The following is an 11290-nucleotide window of genomic DNA, read 5'->3' as shown; positions in this document are numbered from 1 at the left end:
AAATGAGGATTCTGAATTATGGGGTGGGCCTTGAGATTCTGCATTTCCAACAAGCGTGGTGCTATTCGTCCAGGAAGGAATTTGAATATCAGGGACCCAGAGGAAGTTCACACCTGTTGTAAATGTTTTGAAACTGAGGCTTGTGTGTACCATAGCTTGAGCACAATGCTTGGCATTCAGCAGGTGCTCAGATGTTTAAAGAATGCATGCAGGTGAATAGACCTTTGGTAAAGAGGGACATGTAGGAATTATACCAAGGACAGGGGAATGCCTATTTTGAGAAAGGCAAAGAAGTGGGTCCCTCCCCAAGGGGCATGAAGGAGAAATAGTCTAGGGGTAGTAGATAGGATTGTAGGGATTGCTATCTGCTAAATGTGAACTGAAATATGGAGAACTTGAAATTAACTTGATAGGCCTGGCCTGGGCATTGATTGATAAATTTGAGTACTCATGACAAAGAGAGGCAGTTGAGGGGTTTTCTAGTTCTTCCACAGGGAGGATTCATAGTGTGGACTACCCAGGAGGTAGAAGGGTTATTTTCAGGATTATCCGTTTGAAGAGAGTGCTGCTGTCGGGTTTATTGCACATTCCCTTTTTCCCTTCATGAAGCTGACCTGAAGCTGTGTAAATAAGGGAGGGAAGAGTTGTTTCATGGGCAAGTCAAGATTGAGGTGGGGACAGTTTTGAAGATCAACACCTCACCACTACCACAGATAATCTGAAGGGCCCTCGGTAATGGAGCTGGGAGTGCAGAGGTTGGGGTGGTATTTTGAGAAAGGGCCTTCCAGGGTGTTGAAAGTCAAGATGGAGAAGAGTGGGAATCCACTGGCAGCGCGAATAGGGGACGGTGGGTGGGATATGTGACCAAGTTTAGAAAATTCAAGGTCAGCTCAGGCCCGCCGACCCACGCCTTACTCTCATATCTGAATGCCAGGGCCGCGGGTAACCGCTGCACTGAGAAAAGTGGCTCCAGCAGGAAGGCAAGACGCGGGAAGTCCGAAGCTTTCCCGCCGCCACCAAGGGCGTGACCTCTGACGTCAGGGCTCCGCCTTCACAAAGCAGAACGGTGGGCTCCGCCCTTCCAAGATGGCGATACTCGTGAGACCGGAAAGCGTTCCTGGATTTCGCCCTTACCCTGTCTCCGAGAGTGCGCCCGCCCCTTCCGGCGTGCTCCGCGCGGCGCGAGGACGTTGCACGGGTCCTCCCCTAGCCCGCCTCTTCCGGTTTCTTGAGTCCTGTGCGTCCGCGACGGTAGTGACGCGTATTATCGGGAGGATGGCGGACGCCGGCTTACGCCGCGTGGTTCCCAGCGACCTGTATCCCCTCGTGCTCGGCTTTCTGCGAGATAACCAGCTCTCGAGCGTGGCCAATAAATTCGTCAAGGCAACAGGCGCTGTGAGTCCGGGGCTTGGATCATGGGCTGGGGTGGGATCACCACAGGGCTGCGGACACTGACATGCTTAGGTCTGCAGGTAGGGAGGTCTGCGGAGTCCGCCAGACTAATGACTGCCAGGTCTTTGTGCCGAGCTCTCGGCGGTTGGCGGAAGCCTGGAGTCTTGGCATCACTTTATGAAGTCTGACTACTTAGCGCCGAGTCTTGCTTTTTTCTGGTGAGAGGTGAGGCGGTGGCAGCGTGGGATCCTCGTGGCCTAGGTCACGTGGCTAGTAGAGTGCGACTGGGCGGGAGCGCCTTGTCCCACCGGAGGCATTAGAGGCTCCTGGTACCTTCATTGGGCTTTTATGTTGGCTAGTGCCAAGCGCGACTTGAATTTTAACTTTGAAACGGATTTATCCAGGACTCAAGTAGAATTGCTTTCGAAATAATGAAAGCTGAAAAAAAGTGAAAGTGTTAGTCGCTGAGTCGTTTCCGACTCTCTGCAGTCCCATGGAGAAGCCCGCCAGGCTCCTCTGTCCTTGGAATTCTCCAGGAAAGAATACTGGAGTGGGTAGCCATTCCCTTCTACGGGGGGTCTTCCTGACCCAGAGCTCTAATCGGGTCTCACGCATGCGGGCAGATTTTTTACCGTCTGAGCCACGGGGAGGCCGTTAATGATAGCTGGGATTTTTGTTACTAAAGAAAATAATGAACGGGAGTAGAAGCAGGGTTGAGCATCATAACTACCAAGCGGTTGTAGAATCTTTGACTTCCGGCATCAGACAAGTCTAGCTTTGGGAACAGTCTGCCACTTTAAAAATGTATGATCCAGGCAGCTTGCTTAATCTCTGAATCTGTTTCTGCTTCTATAGGATTTTTGTGAGTTTTAATAACATGGTATATGCAAAGTGGCAATACCAGTGCCTGGTGCTCAGAAAGCATCAATGAGTGGAAGTTGTTATCTTGGTTATGGTACCTTAGGATGTTCTAAAAACAAGTAAAAGGAAGATGACCAGGAATGTGAAAGGTTTGGAATCTCCATCTCAAGGAGAGCAGACAAGACTGCACAAGAAAACACCTTGAAGATAGAGTGGAGTGATGTGGTAGTCCTTGAAAGTGAAAGTGTTAGTTGCCCAGTGGTGTATGATTCTTTGGAAGTCCATGGACTCTAGCCAGCCAGGCTCCTCTGTCCATGGGATTCTCCAAGCAAGAATACTGGAGTGGGTCCCGTCTCCAGGGGATCTGTCTGACCCAGGGATCAAACCTGATTCTCCTGCATTGCAGGCATATTCTTCACCATCTGAGCCACCAGGGAAGCTCATATGGTAGTCTTTAGTGGTCTTAGTCTTTGACTAAGAAGATAGGCTTGTTCTTTGTGATAGAATCAGGTTACACAAATTATAAGTCAGATCAGCCTCAACAGGCTTCCTTAAGCTGAGACAGCCTGCCACATGTGATCTGATAGAGCTGCGTTCATATTGGAACTGTTTTGAATTGACTGTTAGAGGCTGCAGAGAGTATTTCCACATCCGGCTGGATGAAATTGGGCCTTTCAGAATCAGAAATCTTTTTTATGTGACAAAAGCTAATCTTTGTGGAGGGCACACTAAGGGCCAGATGCTAAGCTCCTTATGTGCATTATCTCATTCTCTCAACAACTTAGTGCTGTATAGTATTATCTATCTTACAGGGAAGAAAAACAGTATTAGAAAGATCAAGTGATTTACTCAGGGTCACACATTACTAACTGGCAGAAGTAAGTTTCACACCTCATCTAACTTTGAGCCTGTACTCTTGTATATACTGTAATGCCTTGCCATTTTTTTTGGACACCAACTCATAATTCGTAAGCAGTGGAATTAACAGCTGAATGCAGTTCCTCACTGAATAATTAGCATAGATTTTTAGTAATCTTCTCTTGATGGTTGATTTCCAATGATTTGGAATTATAAACCAGGTTGCAGCAAACATCTTCTTGTGTAGGTGTTTGTTTCATGGGTAAGGATAAATTCCTGGATAGTACACTGCTAGAATTAAGGGGGTGCACATTTTTAAAGGCTTTGATAAATAGGATTGACAGGCAGGGGAATAGATGATGCCAGAAACTAGAGGAATAACCCAAGTTTTTGTTACCAAAAATTGGGAAATACATAAACACAATATTTTTCTCCTAATTGATGCAAGTAGGAGAAACCTTCAGAGATGTAACATTTGTATCAGATAGAGCAGACAAAATAAGTGACTTTTAATGAGAGAGTAACACAAAATTTGAACTCCCATAGAATAACCAGGATAAAATTTTCTTACCCTGCTTTCTCTCTCTTTTCTCTTATAGACCCAGCAGGATGCCAACGCTTCTTCCCTTTTGGATATCTATAGTTTCTGGCTCAAGTAAGTCTTCTCTTTGCCAGTGTGGCTCTTTTCTCCCTGCAAGTAGGCTGGGCTGTATTCTTTGGTTTGAGAAGGTCCTGTTCCCCAGAAGTTAGCCTAATCTGCCTCAGCAGGTCCACCAAGGCCCCAAAGCGGAAGTTACAGGCAAATGGACCAGTGGCTAAGAAGAAGACTTCATCCAGTGACAGCAGTGAAGACAGCAGTGAGGAGGAAAAAACCCAGGGGCCTCCAGCTAAGAAAGCTGGTAAGGCCCAGCAGGGAGTTGTGGTTCCAGGAAGAGGATTTGTAGTCTTCCAGTACTAAATGGCTGATTCTTACTGGGACCCGTATTTTTGTTAAGCTGTACCTGCCAAGCAGGCCAGTCTGCTTCAGCATCCTGGAAAGGCTGCAGTCAAAGCATCAGAGAGCAGCAGCAGCAGCAGTGAAGAATCCAGTGATGATGAGGAGGAAGAAGACAAAAAGAAAAAGCCTGTTGAGGTTTGCAGCTTTGGGGAGGAAAGGAATTGCTTAAGGGATTGGAAAGAAGAAACCTAAAATCTTGGCTTTTAGCCTGGTGGTGGTGGTTATACAACAGCAGATTATTAGGAGGTCTTTCAGAGAGGTTGTAGAAATATGAGGTTTGGAAAAGAATTTGTAAGGTAAAAGTTGAACCCTGAATCTAGAGGAAATTCAGCTCATTCTGCATCCCTGACAGTATTGGGTTTCTCTGGGACACTGTCAAGGATTCCAAGATGTTTTGTGGACAGGTGCAGGGAGCTCTAAACAGGGAATAGCAGGAACAAGGCTTAAAAAAGAGAGCACTTAGGGAGCTTGCTTTTGTACCTTAAGATGTCTTTTGGGTGCCCTAAAACTTACTGATTCTCCTGGCTTTTCTCACAGAAGGGAGTTAAGCCGCAGGCCAAGACAGTCAAAGCTCCTCCTAAGAAGGCCGAGAGCTCTGATTCCGATTCTGACTCAAGCTCAGAGGATGAGGCACCAAAGAACCAGAAGCCAAAGACAACACCTGTGGCAGTGAAAACTCAGGCTAAAGCCCCAGCCAAACCAGGTATTGTTTTTGTTCCCAAGAGGCTGGGCTGGGGACCAGGTTGCTCTGGGGACTGGTGTGAAAATTCCTCATTCACCACAGGGACAAAATGGCACTGGTTGTTGAACTAGAGGTATTGACTGGTGTCATTTTTTTTTTAAGTTAGAGACTAGTAACTACAGAAATGGCTTCCCTGGTGGCTCAGACAGTAAAGAATCTGCCTGCAATGCAGGAGACCCAGGTCATGAAGATCCATTGGAGAAGGGAATAGCTACCTACTCCAGTAGACTTGTCTGAAGAATCCCCATGGATAGAGGAACCTGGCGGGCTGGGGTTGCAAAGAGTCAGACATGTCTGAGCAGCAACTAACACTTGCACTTTTTTCAACTATAGAAATAGTGGACAGTGAGGGAAAACATGCTTAGAAGACTTCAGAGGGTATATTCAAATGTTTTGCATCATAAAATTTTTTGGAAGACAGGTTTATTTCTGAACTTGGGCAGGAAACTTATCCTTTGATAATGCAGTAAACCACAGCCTTCTCCTTTATGCTTGCTTCAAAGGCAAGAGAATTGACGGACTCCTAAGTTCCAAGCTAATAGGAGGAGGCTTTTATAGCCCTTTAATATCTTGATACTCCTTTCTTTTGATGTTCATTAGTTCATGTCTTTTTTTTTTTTTTTTAAGAAATATTTATTTATTTGGCTGTACCAGATCTTAGTTGGCACATGTGGGATCTAGTTCCCTGACCAGGGATCGAACCCCCAGCTCCCCACATTGGGAGCATGGAGTCTTAGCCGCTGGACCACCAGGGAAGTCCCAGTTCATGTCTGTTTAAAAAATATTTTTATCTGTTTATTTTTGGGTGTGCTAGGTCTTTGTTGCTTTCTGTAGTTGAGGTGAATGGAGGCTGCTCCCTTGTTGTGGTGTACAGGCTTCTTCCTGTGGTGTCTTCTTTTGTTGCAGAGCACAGGCTGTAGAGTGTTGGAACTTCAGTTGTGTGGGCTCAGTAGTTGTGGCACCCAGGATTAGTTGTCCCAGGGCATATGGGATCTTCCCAGATCAGGGATTGAACCTGTGTCTCCTGCATTGGTAGGTGGGGTTTTTTTGTTGTTGTTTTTTACCACAGAGCCATGAAGGAAAGACTGGCAGGTGGATTCTTAACCATTGGACCACCAGGGAAGTCCAGCTCATGTCTGTTTTTAACGAGTATACAATTACTTGTCTTATAGTTTGTTGAAACAATAGATCAGACAACATTTGCCATAATAATGTATGTCAGAGTTGTTGGCTGTAAAAACTCGAGCCCAGCTATGATCTGAAGGGTATTCTCATCCACCTTTTGGTATTTCAGACAGCCAGCTAGCTTAGTCTTCTTTCTCTTACGCTTGTTCTTGGGACTTATTTAAGAATTCTTCTTTTCTTAGCACTATCATGAAGTCCCAACAGTAAGGTGAAATGTGGACTCCTTTTGAATTTTGTAGTCAAAGTATATCCATGTTCTAGTTGCTTGCCAGCAAAGATCAATCTTTACTAATCAGGAAGAATTCTTTTTTATCCTGGGTTTTAGCCCTTAATTTTCTCTTGTAATTGAGGGTTTGACCTCAAGAGTGATAGTCATTCTCCTCAGGATCTTCATGAAAATCTGCATCTTGGCGGCAGTGCCGCTGAAGATGGTGGGTCCGAAGACTGTCTTTACACACACGTTATTTCTATTTTGTTAGGTACATCAGCTCGGCCAGCACCTAAAGTCGCCAACGGCAAAGCACCTAGCAGCAGCAGCAGCAGCAGCAGCAGCAGTGATGATGACTCAGAGGAGGAAAAGGCAATAGCCATCTCTAAGAAGGTATAGGCCTTAATTTCTATCAGGGAAGAGGGGGCGAGGGGGTGTAAGTCCTCCATTTCCTGGCAGGATTGGTTGGGTCAACATTTTCCTGTGGTAATTGATTTTCTCTGTGTGATGCAGACCATACCTAAAAAGCAAGTTGTGGCTAAGGCCCCAGTGAAAGCAGCTGCCGCACCTGCCCAAAAGAGTTCCAGCAGTGAGGACTCCTCCAGTGATGAGGAGGAAGAGGAGCAGAAGAAAAAGCCCATGAAGAAAAAACCAGGTGACTGGACACGGGGAGTCAAGCTACCACTGACCAGGGCCCAAAGGCAGGAGAACCTCTGCAGTCACCACGTGGACCTTGGCCTGACAGCTGGCCTGTCCCAAAGAAAGGAGAAAGCCAAAGGTTGCCTTTTGTAACTCAAAAATGACATGCCATCATCCCTGCCCTAGTCTGTTAGGAATGAGTCACTAATCCTAGCTCACCCTCAAGGGAAAGGGAATTAAGCTCCATTTCTAGAAGGAAGTGGTATCAAAAGATGTGTGTACATATTTTATCACACTATCCCCCCCCTTTTTTTTTTCCACACTATCCCTTTTAAACAGGTCCCTATAGCTCAGTCCCCCCGCCTTCTGTTCCCCCACCCAAGAAGTCCCTGGGAACTCAATCCCCCAAGAAAGCTGCAGAAAAGCATCAGACTGTGGAGAGCAGTGAGGAGAGCAGCGACGAGTCTGGTGAGTCATCTCCCATGGTGAGTGGGTCTGGGAGTGTGTGAGGAGTAGGGAAGGAAATGCTTCTGTTCCCTCTTGCTTTTCTCTGAAGCACCACAGGGCTAATGCTCTATGTGGGTCTTTGCATCCTTGTTGTTTTTGGCTGTGTCACATGTCTTGCGGGGGTCTCAGTTCCCTGACCAGAGATTGAACCCCGGCCACAGCAGTGAAAGCCCAGAGTCCTAACCAGTAGGCCACCAGGGAACTCCCTACACTTCTTTTTCTTGGCTCTGGTGGGACTCTAGACCCAGCCTAATGCCATTGCTTCTCTCCAGATTCAAGTTCTGAGGAAGAAAAGAAACCTCCAGCTAAGGCAGTCATCACCAAGGCAGCTACTAAAGCAGCTCCAGCAAAGAAGGCAGCAGAGAGCTCTTCAGACAGCTCAGGTAAGGAAGGCGTAGTGTAGGAGGCCCTCAGGGCGATGGTAGCTCCGAGGGCCCTCTTTAGCCTGATTCGGGACCTATTCCCGCTAACCTCCCTGTCTAGACTCCGACAGTTCTGAGGATGAAGCTCCTGCCAAGCCAGCCGGTACCCCCAAGAATCCCTCAAGTAAACCAGCCGCCACTCCCAAGCAGCCTGCAGCTAAGTCAGCCGCCACTCCCAAGCAGGCCGCGGGCAGTGGCCAGAAGCCTCTAACCAGAAAGGCTGACAGCAGCTCCAGCGAGGAGGAGAGCAGTTCTAGTGACGAGGAAGAGACGAAGAAGACTGTAGCCACCCCTAAGTCCAAGGCGACAGTCAAAGCAGCCCTGTCTTTACCTGCCAAGCAGGCCTCTCAGGGTGCTGGGGACAGCAGCTCGGATTCAGACAGCTCCAGCAGCGAGGAGGAGGAAGAAGAGAAGACACCTAAACCCCCAACTAAAAAGCCACGGAAGGAGGTGGAAGCCGTAGCCCCTTCCAAACCAGCCTCCGTGAAGAAAGCAAAGGCCGAAAGCAGCAGCAGTTCTTCCTCTGATGACTCCAGTGAGGAGGAGGAGGAGGAGAAACCCAAGGGCAAGGGCACTCCAAGACCACAGGCCACCAAGACCAGTGGCACCTCCGCACTGACTGCCCAGAATGGAAAAGCAGACCGGGGCAGCAACGAGCAGGAGGAGGACAAGAAAAAGGCAGCAGTGGCGGTTGCTAAGCCAGGTCTGTATCCAAAAAACCTGCCTCCTGGGTTTGTCCCCTAAACCAGAACGGAGTGTACTCTAGAGGAGTGGATTAGGGAGCCAAAGCCCCTGACCAGCTTCCAGTTAGTTGGAGGCCCTCAGTGTGGGAGGCTGGGAGGAGCGGACAGGAAACTGGTTTCCTGAGTCTGGCTTTCTGTTTTGTAGGTTCAGAAAAGAAGAAGAAGAAGAAGAATGAGGCTGCTAAGGAGGCAGAGACTCCTCCAGCAAAGAAGATAAAGCCTCAGACCCCCAACACATTTCCTAAAAGGAAGAAGGTAGGTTGTCTTGTTTTCCTCTCAGGAGCCAGCTTTTAGATTGGACAAAAACTGCAGATCACTGGACAGCTCTTTGCCTGGCCTGGCGCACACACTCGCGTATGTAGCTCAGGAGGGCCTTTTTGCTCCATGACTGCTCCATCCTGAGTTTCCTACTCCGTTCCTCCCCAGGGAGAACGAAGGGCATCCTCCCCATTCCGAAGGATCAGGGAAGAGGAGATCGAGGTGGATGCTAGAGTGGCAGACAATTCCTTTGACGCCAAGGTCAGGAGAACGAGGGGTCTTCACCATCCTTGAGGGGGTGGGGTGTGGTGGGAGAGAGTACAGCGTTGGTCCTGGTTGATAGGTTCTCTGGGTTTGAGTTGCCTGGAGCAAGAAGAAATGACAGGGCCCTGGGGTTGCCCTTCTGTGTGCTAACTACCTCTTTCTGCTCACCAGCGGGGTGCAGCCGGAGACTGGGGGGAGCGAGCCAATCAGGTTCTGAAGTTCACCAAAGGCAAATCCTTCCGGCACGAGAAAACCAAGAAGAAGCGGGGCAGCTACCGGGGAGGCTCCATCTCTGTTCAAGTCAACTCTGTTAAGTTTGACAGCGAGTGACCATGGGCCGTCTATGGCACAGCAAGGGTGATGATCTGAGCCCACTCACCGTCACAGTAGACCTGGGAATCCTAGGCTTTATCAGGGGAGGGTCTTGGTGAAGAGAGCAGTTTAGAATAGGTCTGAAGACTCTGCACTGTAACACCCTCTAAGGTCCTTTTTTGTGTTCGTGGTTTTGTACAGATTTGTTTTTTGAGTGTTGGGTAGCAAGGACAAAGAGTGTTCATTTTTAAGAAAAATTTTAGTTGTCGTTCCCTCCATGTTCTGTGAAAGTCTTCATACTGAAAAACTTGTATATTTTCTATTAAATCATTTCTTATTGATTTTTGTTGTGGTTTTCAGAGGTGGGTTCCCACAGATTAATCTTAGCTATCCCAAGACTTGGTAAAGGTCACTAAGAATTTTTATAATTGGAGAATTCTGCCTATGTGAGTGCTTGTGTCCACTTTTCATCCTTCCTACCCCTCAGAGCCCTGATGAGGGGCAGTTAGCATTCACCATTGTTAATGTATATATCTTTTAAGCATGAATTATGTACCTCATTCATGGGGTATAGGACTGAAATCTTCAGCCAGCATGGATTTAACCTACTTTGGAGGATAAAAGTCATTGTTTTGTTTCAGACAAAATTCTAATGTGTGAATACCCTAGGATCTGGATATTTTGTTTTTTTGTATTTTTATTATCACATAATGTTTGCAATATATGTTTGTTAATTTAAAAGCATAAACTTTTTTTATTGTTCAAAGATAATTTTTGATTGGCTTCTGAGGACTATATCGTCTCAGTTTTTTTACATTTTAGAGCACAAAATTTAATCTGAAAAGCCCTTATCACTTGGTATTTCTGTCTTGGTAGCGTGGTGACACAAAATAGTTTGATTAACTTCTTACATGTTTGGGAGTCACTGATCAAGAAAGTGAAGGAAGAAAATCTATAATGAAAAACCTCAGTCCTCAGTAGGAATTAGGTTACATTAGTCAGGTGAATTTATAGGTTATAGGTAACCTAAGTATACGCTAACGGAGAGGAGAAGGACCTTTACAAAGCATTTTATCTGGTATTACTTGAGTTAGAGGGGGTTGGGAGAGCATTCTAACAGGGTTATTGTGTCTTGTAGTTGGTACATGGGAGCAACTCATATGCCCCCTTTAGAACCTGACTGTCAGTATCAGTGGAGGTAACAATAAAAAAACCTGTGAGTAGAGATACAGCTCTTGGGCCATGCAGGCTGATTGTAGAGCTGTAGGAGCAAGGGAGGAGGAAAGTTGAGTTCTCCAGTCTCTCCAAGTTCTCTGGTCCTGGGGTGTCCCTGTGTTGGGAAAGTGTGTCCTAAGTTTATAGATGAGGTGTAAGTTAAGGTTAGCCTCCCCTTGTTTGGGTTCCAAGTAACCTGATAACCTGGTTTTCTGTGTAACTGCTGCTAGGAAGAAAGTATGCTGACATACATATAAAGTCTGCATGGTGAAAGTTCTACATCTTACTAGAAAATAATAAACTGACTGGTTTATATGTGTTTTGGGAGTTTTACTAATTGAATGCAAAGCCCTCCTGTCTCCTACTCAAAACAGAACAACTTGGGTGCCAGTTAGAGGGCTAGGGTTCAGACCTGAGGAGGCTCACTGTGGACTATATCTTCCTGACTATACCTTGTATCATGGTATCTTGTTCGGGCTATAAGTCCAGCCTTTGGGTGGTCTAAAACTGGTGGTTGGCAAAATGGGCCATGGACTGGATCCAGTTGACCAGAATGGCTTTTACATTTTTTAAAGGGCTCAAAAAAATGTGACAGACTATGTGATCACAAAGGATATAATGTTTCCTGTCATGTTTTACAGTTTGCTTAAGCCCTGGATAAATCACTAATTTCACAACACTGGCTGA

General features: G+C 46.7%; 1 protein-coding gene and 1 pseudogene across 2 annotated transcripts; one reads left to right on the top strand and one right to left on the bottom strand.

The window, feature by feature from the left end:
• The first annotated feature begins 612 nt into the window (after positions 1-612).
• NOLC1 (nucleolar and coiled-body phosphoprotein 1) lies at positions 613-10923 on the top strand. Of its 2 annotated transcripts, none has more exons than XM_043475612.1 (13): positions 613-1395; positions 3711-3766; positions 3880-4010; positions 4107-4243; positions 4646-4811; positions 6515-6636; positions 6757-6898; positions 7222-7350; positions 7662-7772; positions 7873-8514; positions 8700-8809; positions 8981-9073; positions 9248-10923. In XM_043475612.1, the coding sequence occupies exons 1-13, from the start codon at positions 1087-1089 to the stop codon at positions 9404-9406; spliced, it is 2307 nt and encodes a 768-aa protein (XP_043331547.1). In that variant the 5' UTR covers positions 613-1086; the 3' UTR covers positions 9407-10923. The 2 variants fall into 2 exon arrangements, with proteins under 2 accessions (XP_043331547.1, XP_043331546.1); XM_043475611.1 differs by having other exon boundaries at positions 3877-4010.
• LOC122445989 lies at positions 6017-6441 on the bottom strand (annotated as a pseudogene).
• Positions 10924-11290: the final 367 nt, after the last annotated feature.

This window comes from Cervus canadensis, chromosome 8 (genome assembly GCF_019320065.1).
Source record: "Cervus canadensis isolate Bull #8, Minnesota chromosome 8, ASM1932006v1, whole genome shotgun sequence".
Lineage (NCBI taxonomy): Eukaryota > Metazoa > Chordata > Mammalia > Artiodactyla > Cervidae > Cervus > Cervus canadensis.
The sequence above is the reverse complement of the archived record's forward strand: the minus strand, read 5'-3'. Positions and strand labels throughout refer to the sequence as shown.

Coding starts and splice junctions, on each gene's coding strand:
- NOLC1 (XM_043475611.1), top strand. CDS start 1,087: ATGGCGATACTCGTGAGACCGGAAAGCGTTCCTGGATTTCGCCCTTAC. Junction 4,011..4,106: donor GCCTCCAGCTAAGAAAGCTG/GTAAGGCCCAGC, acceptor ATTTTTGTTAAG/CTGTACCTGCCAAGCAGGCC. Junction 6,899..7,221: donor GCCCATGAAGAAAAAACCAG/GTGACTGGACAC, acceptor CCTTTTAAACAG/GTCCCTATAGCTCAGTCCCC.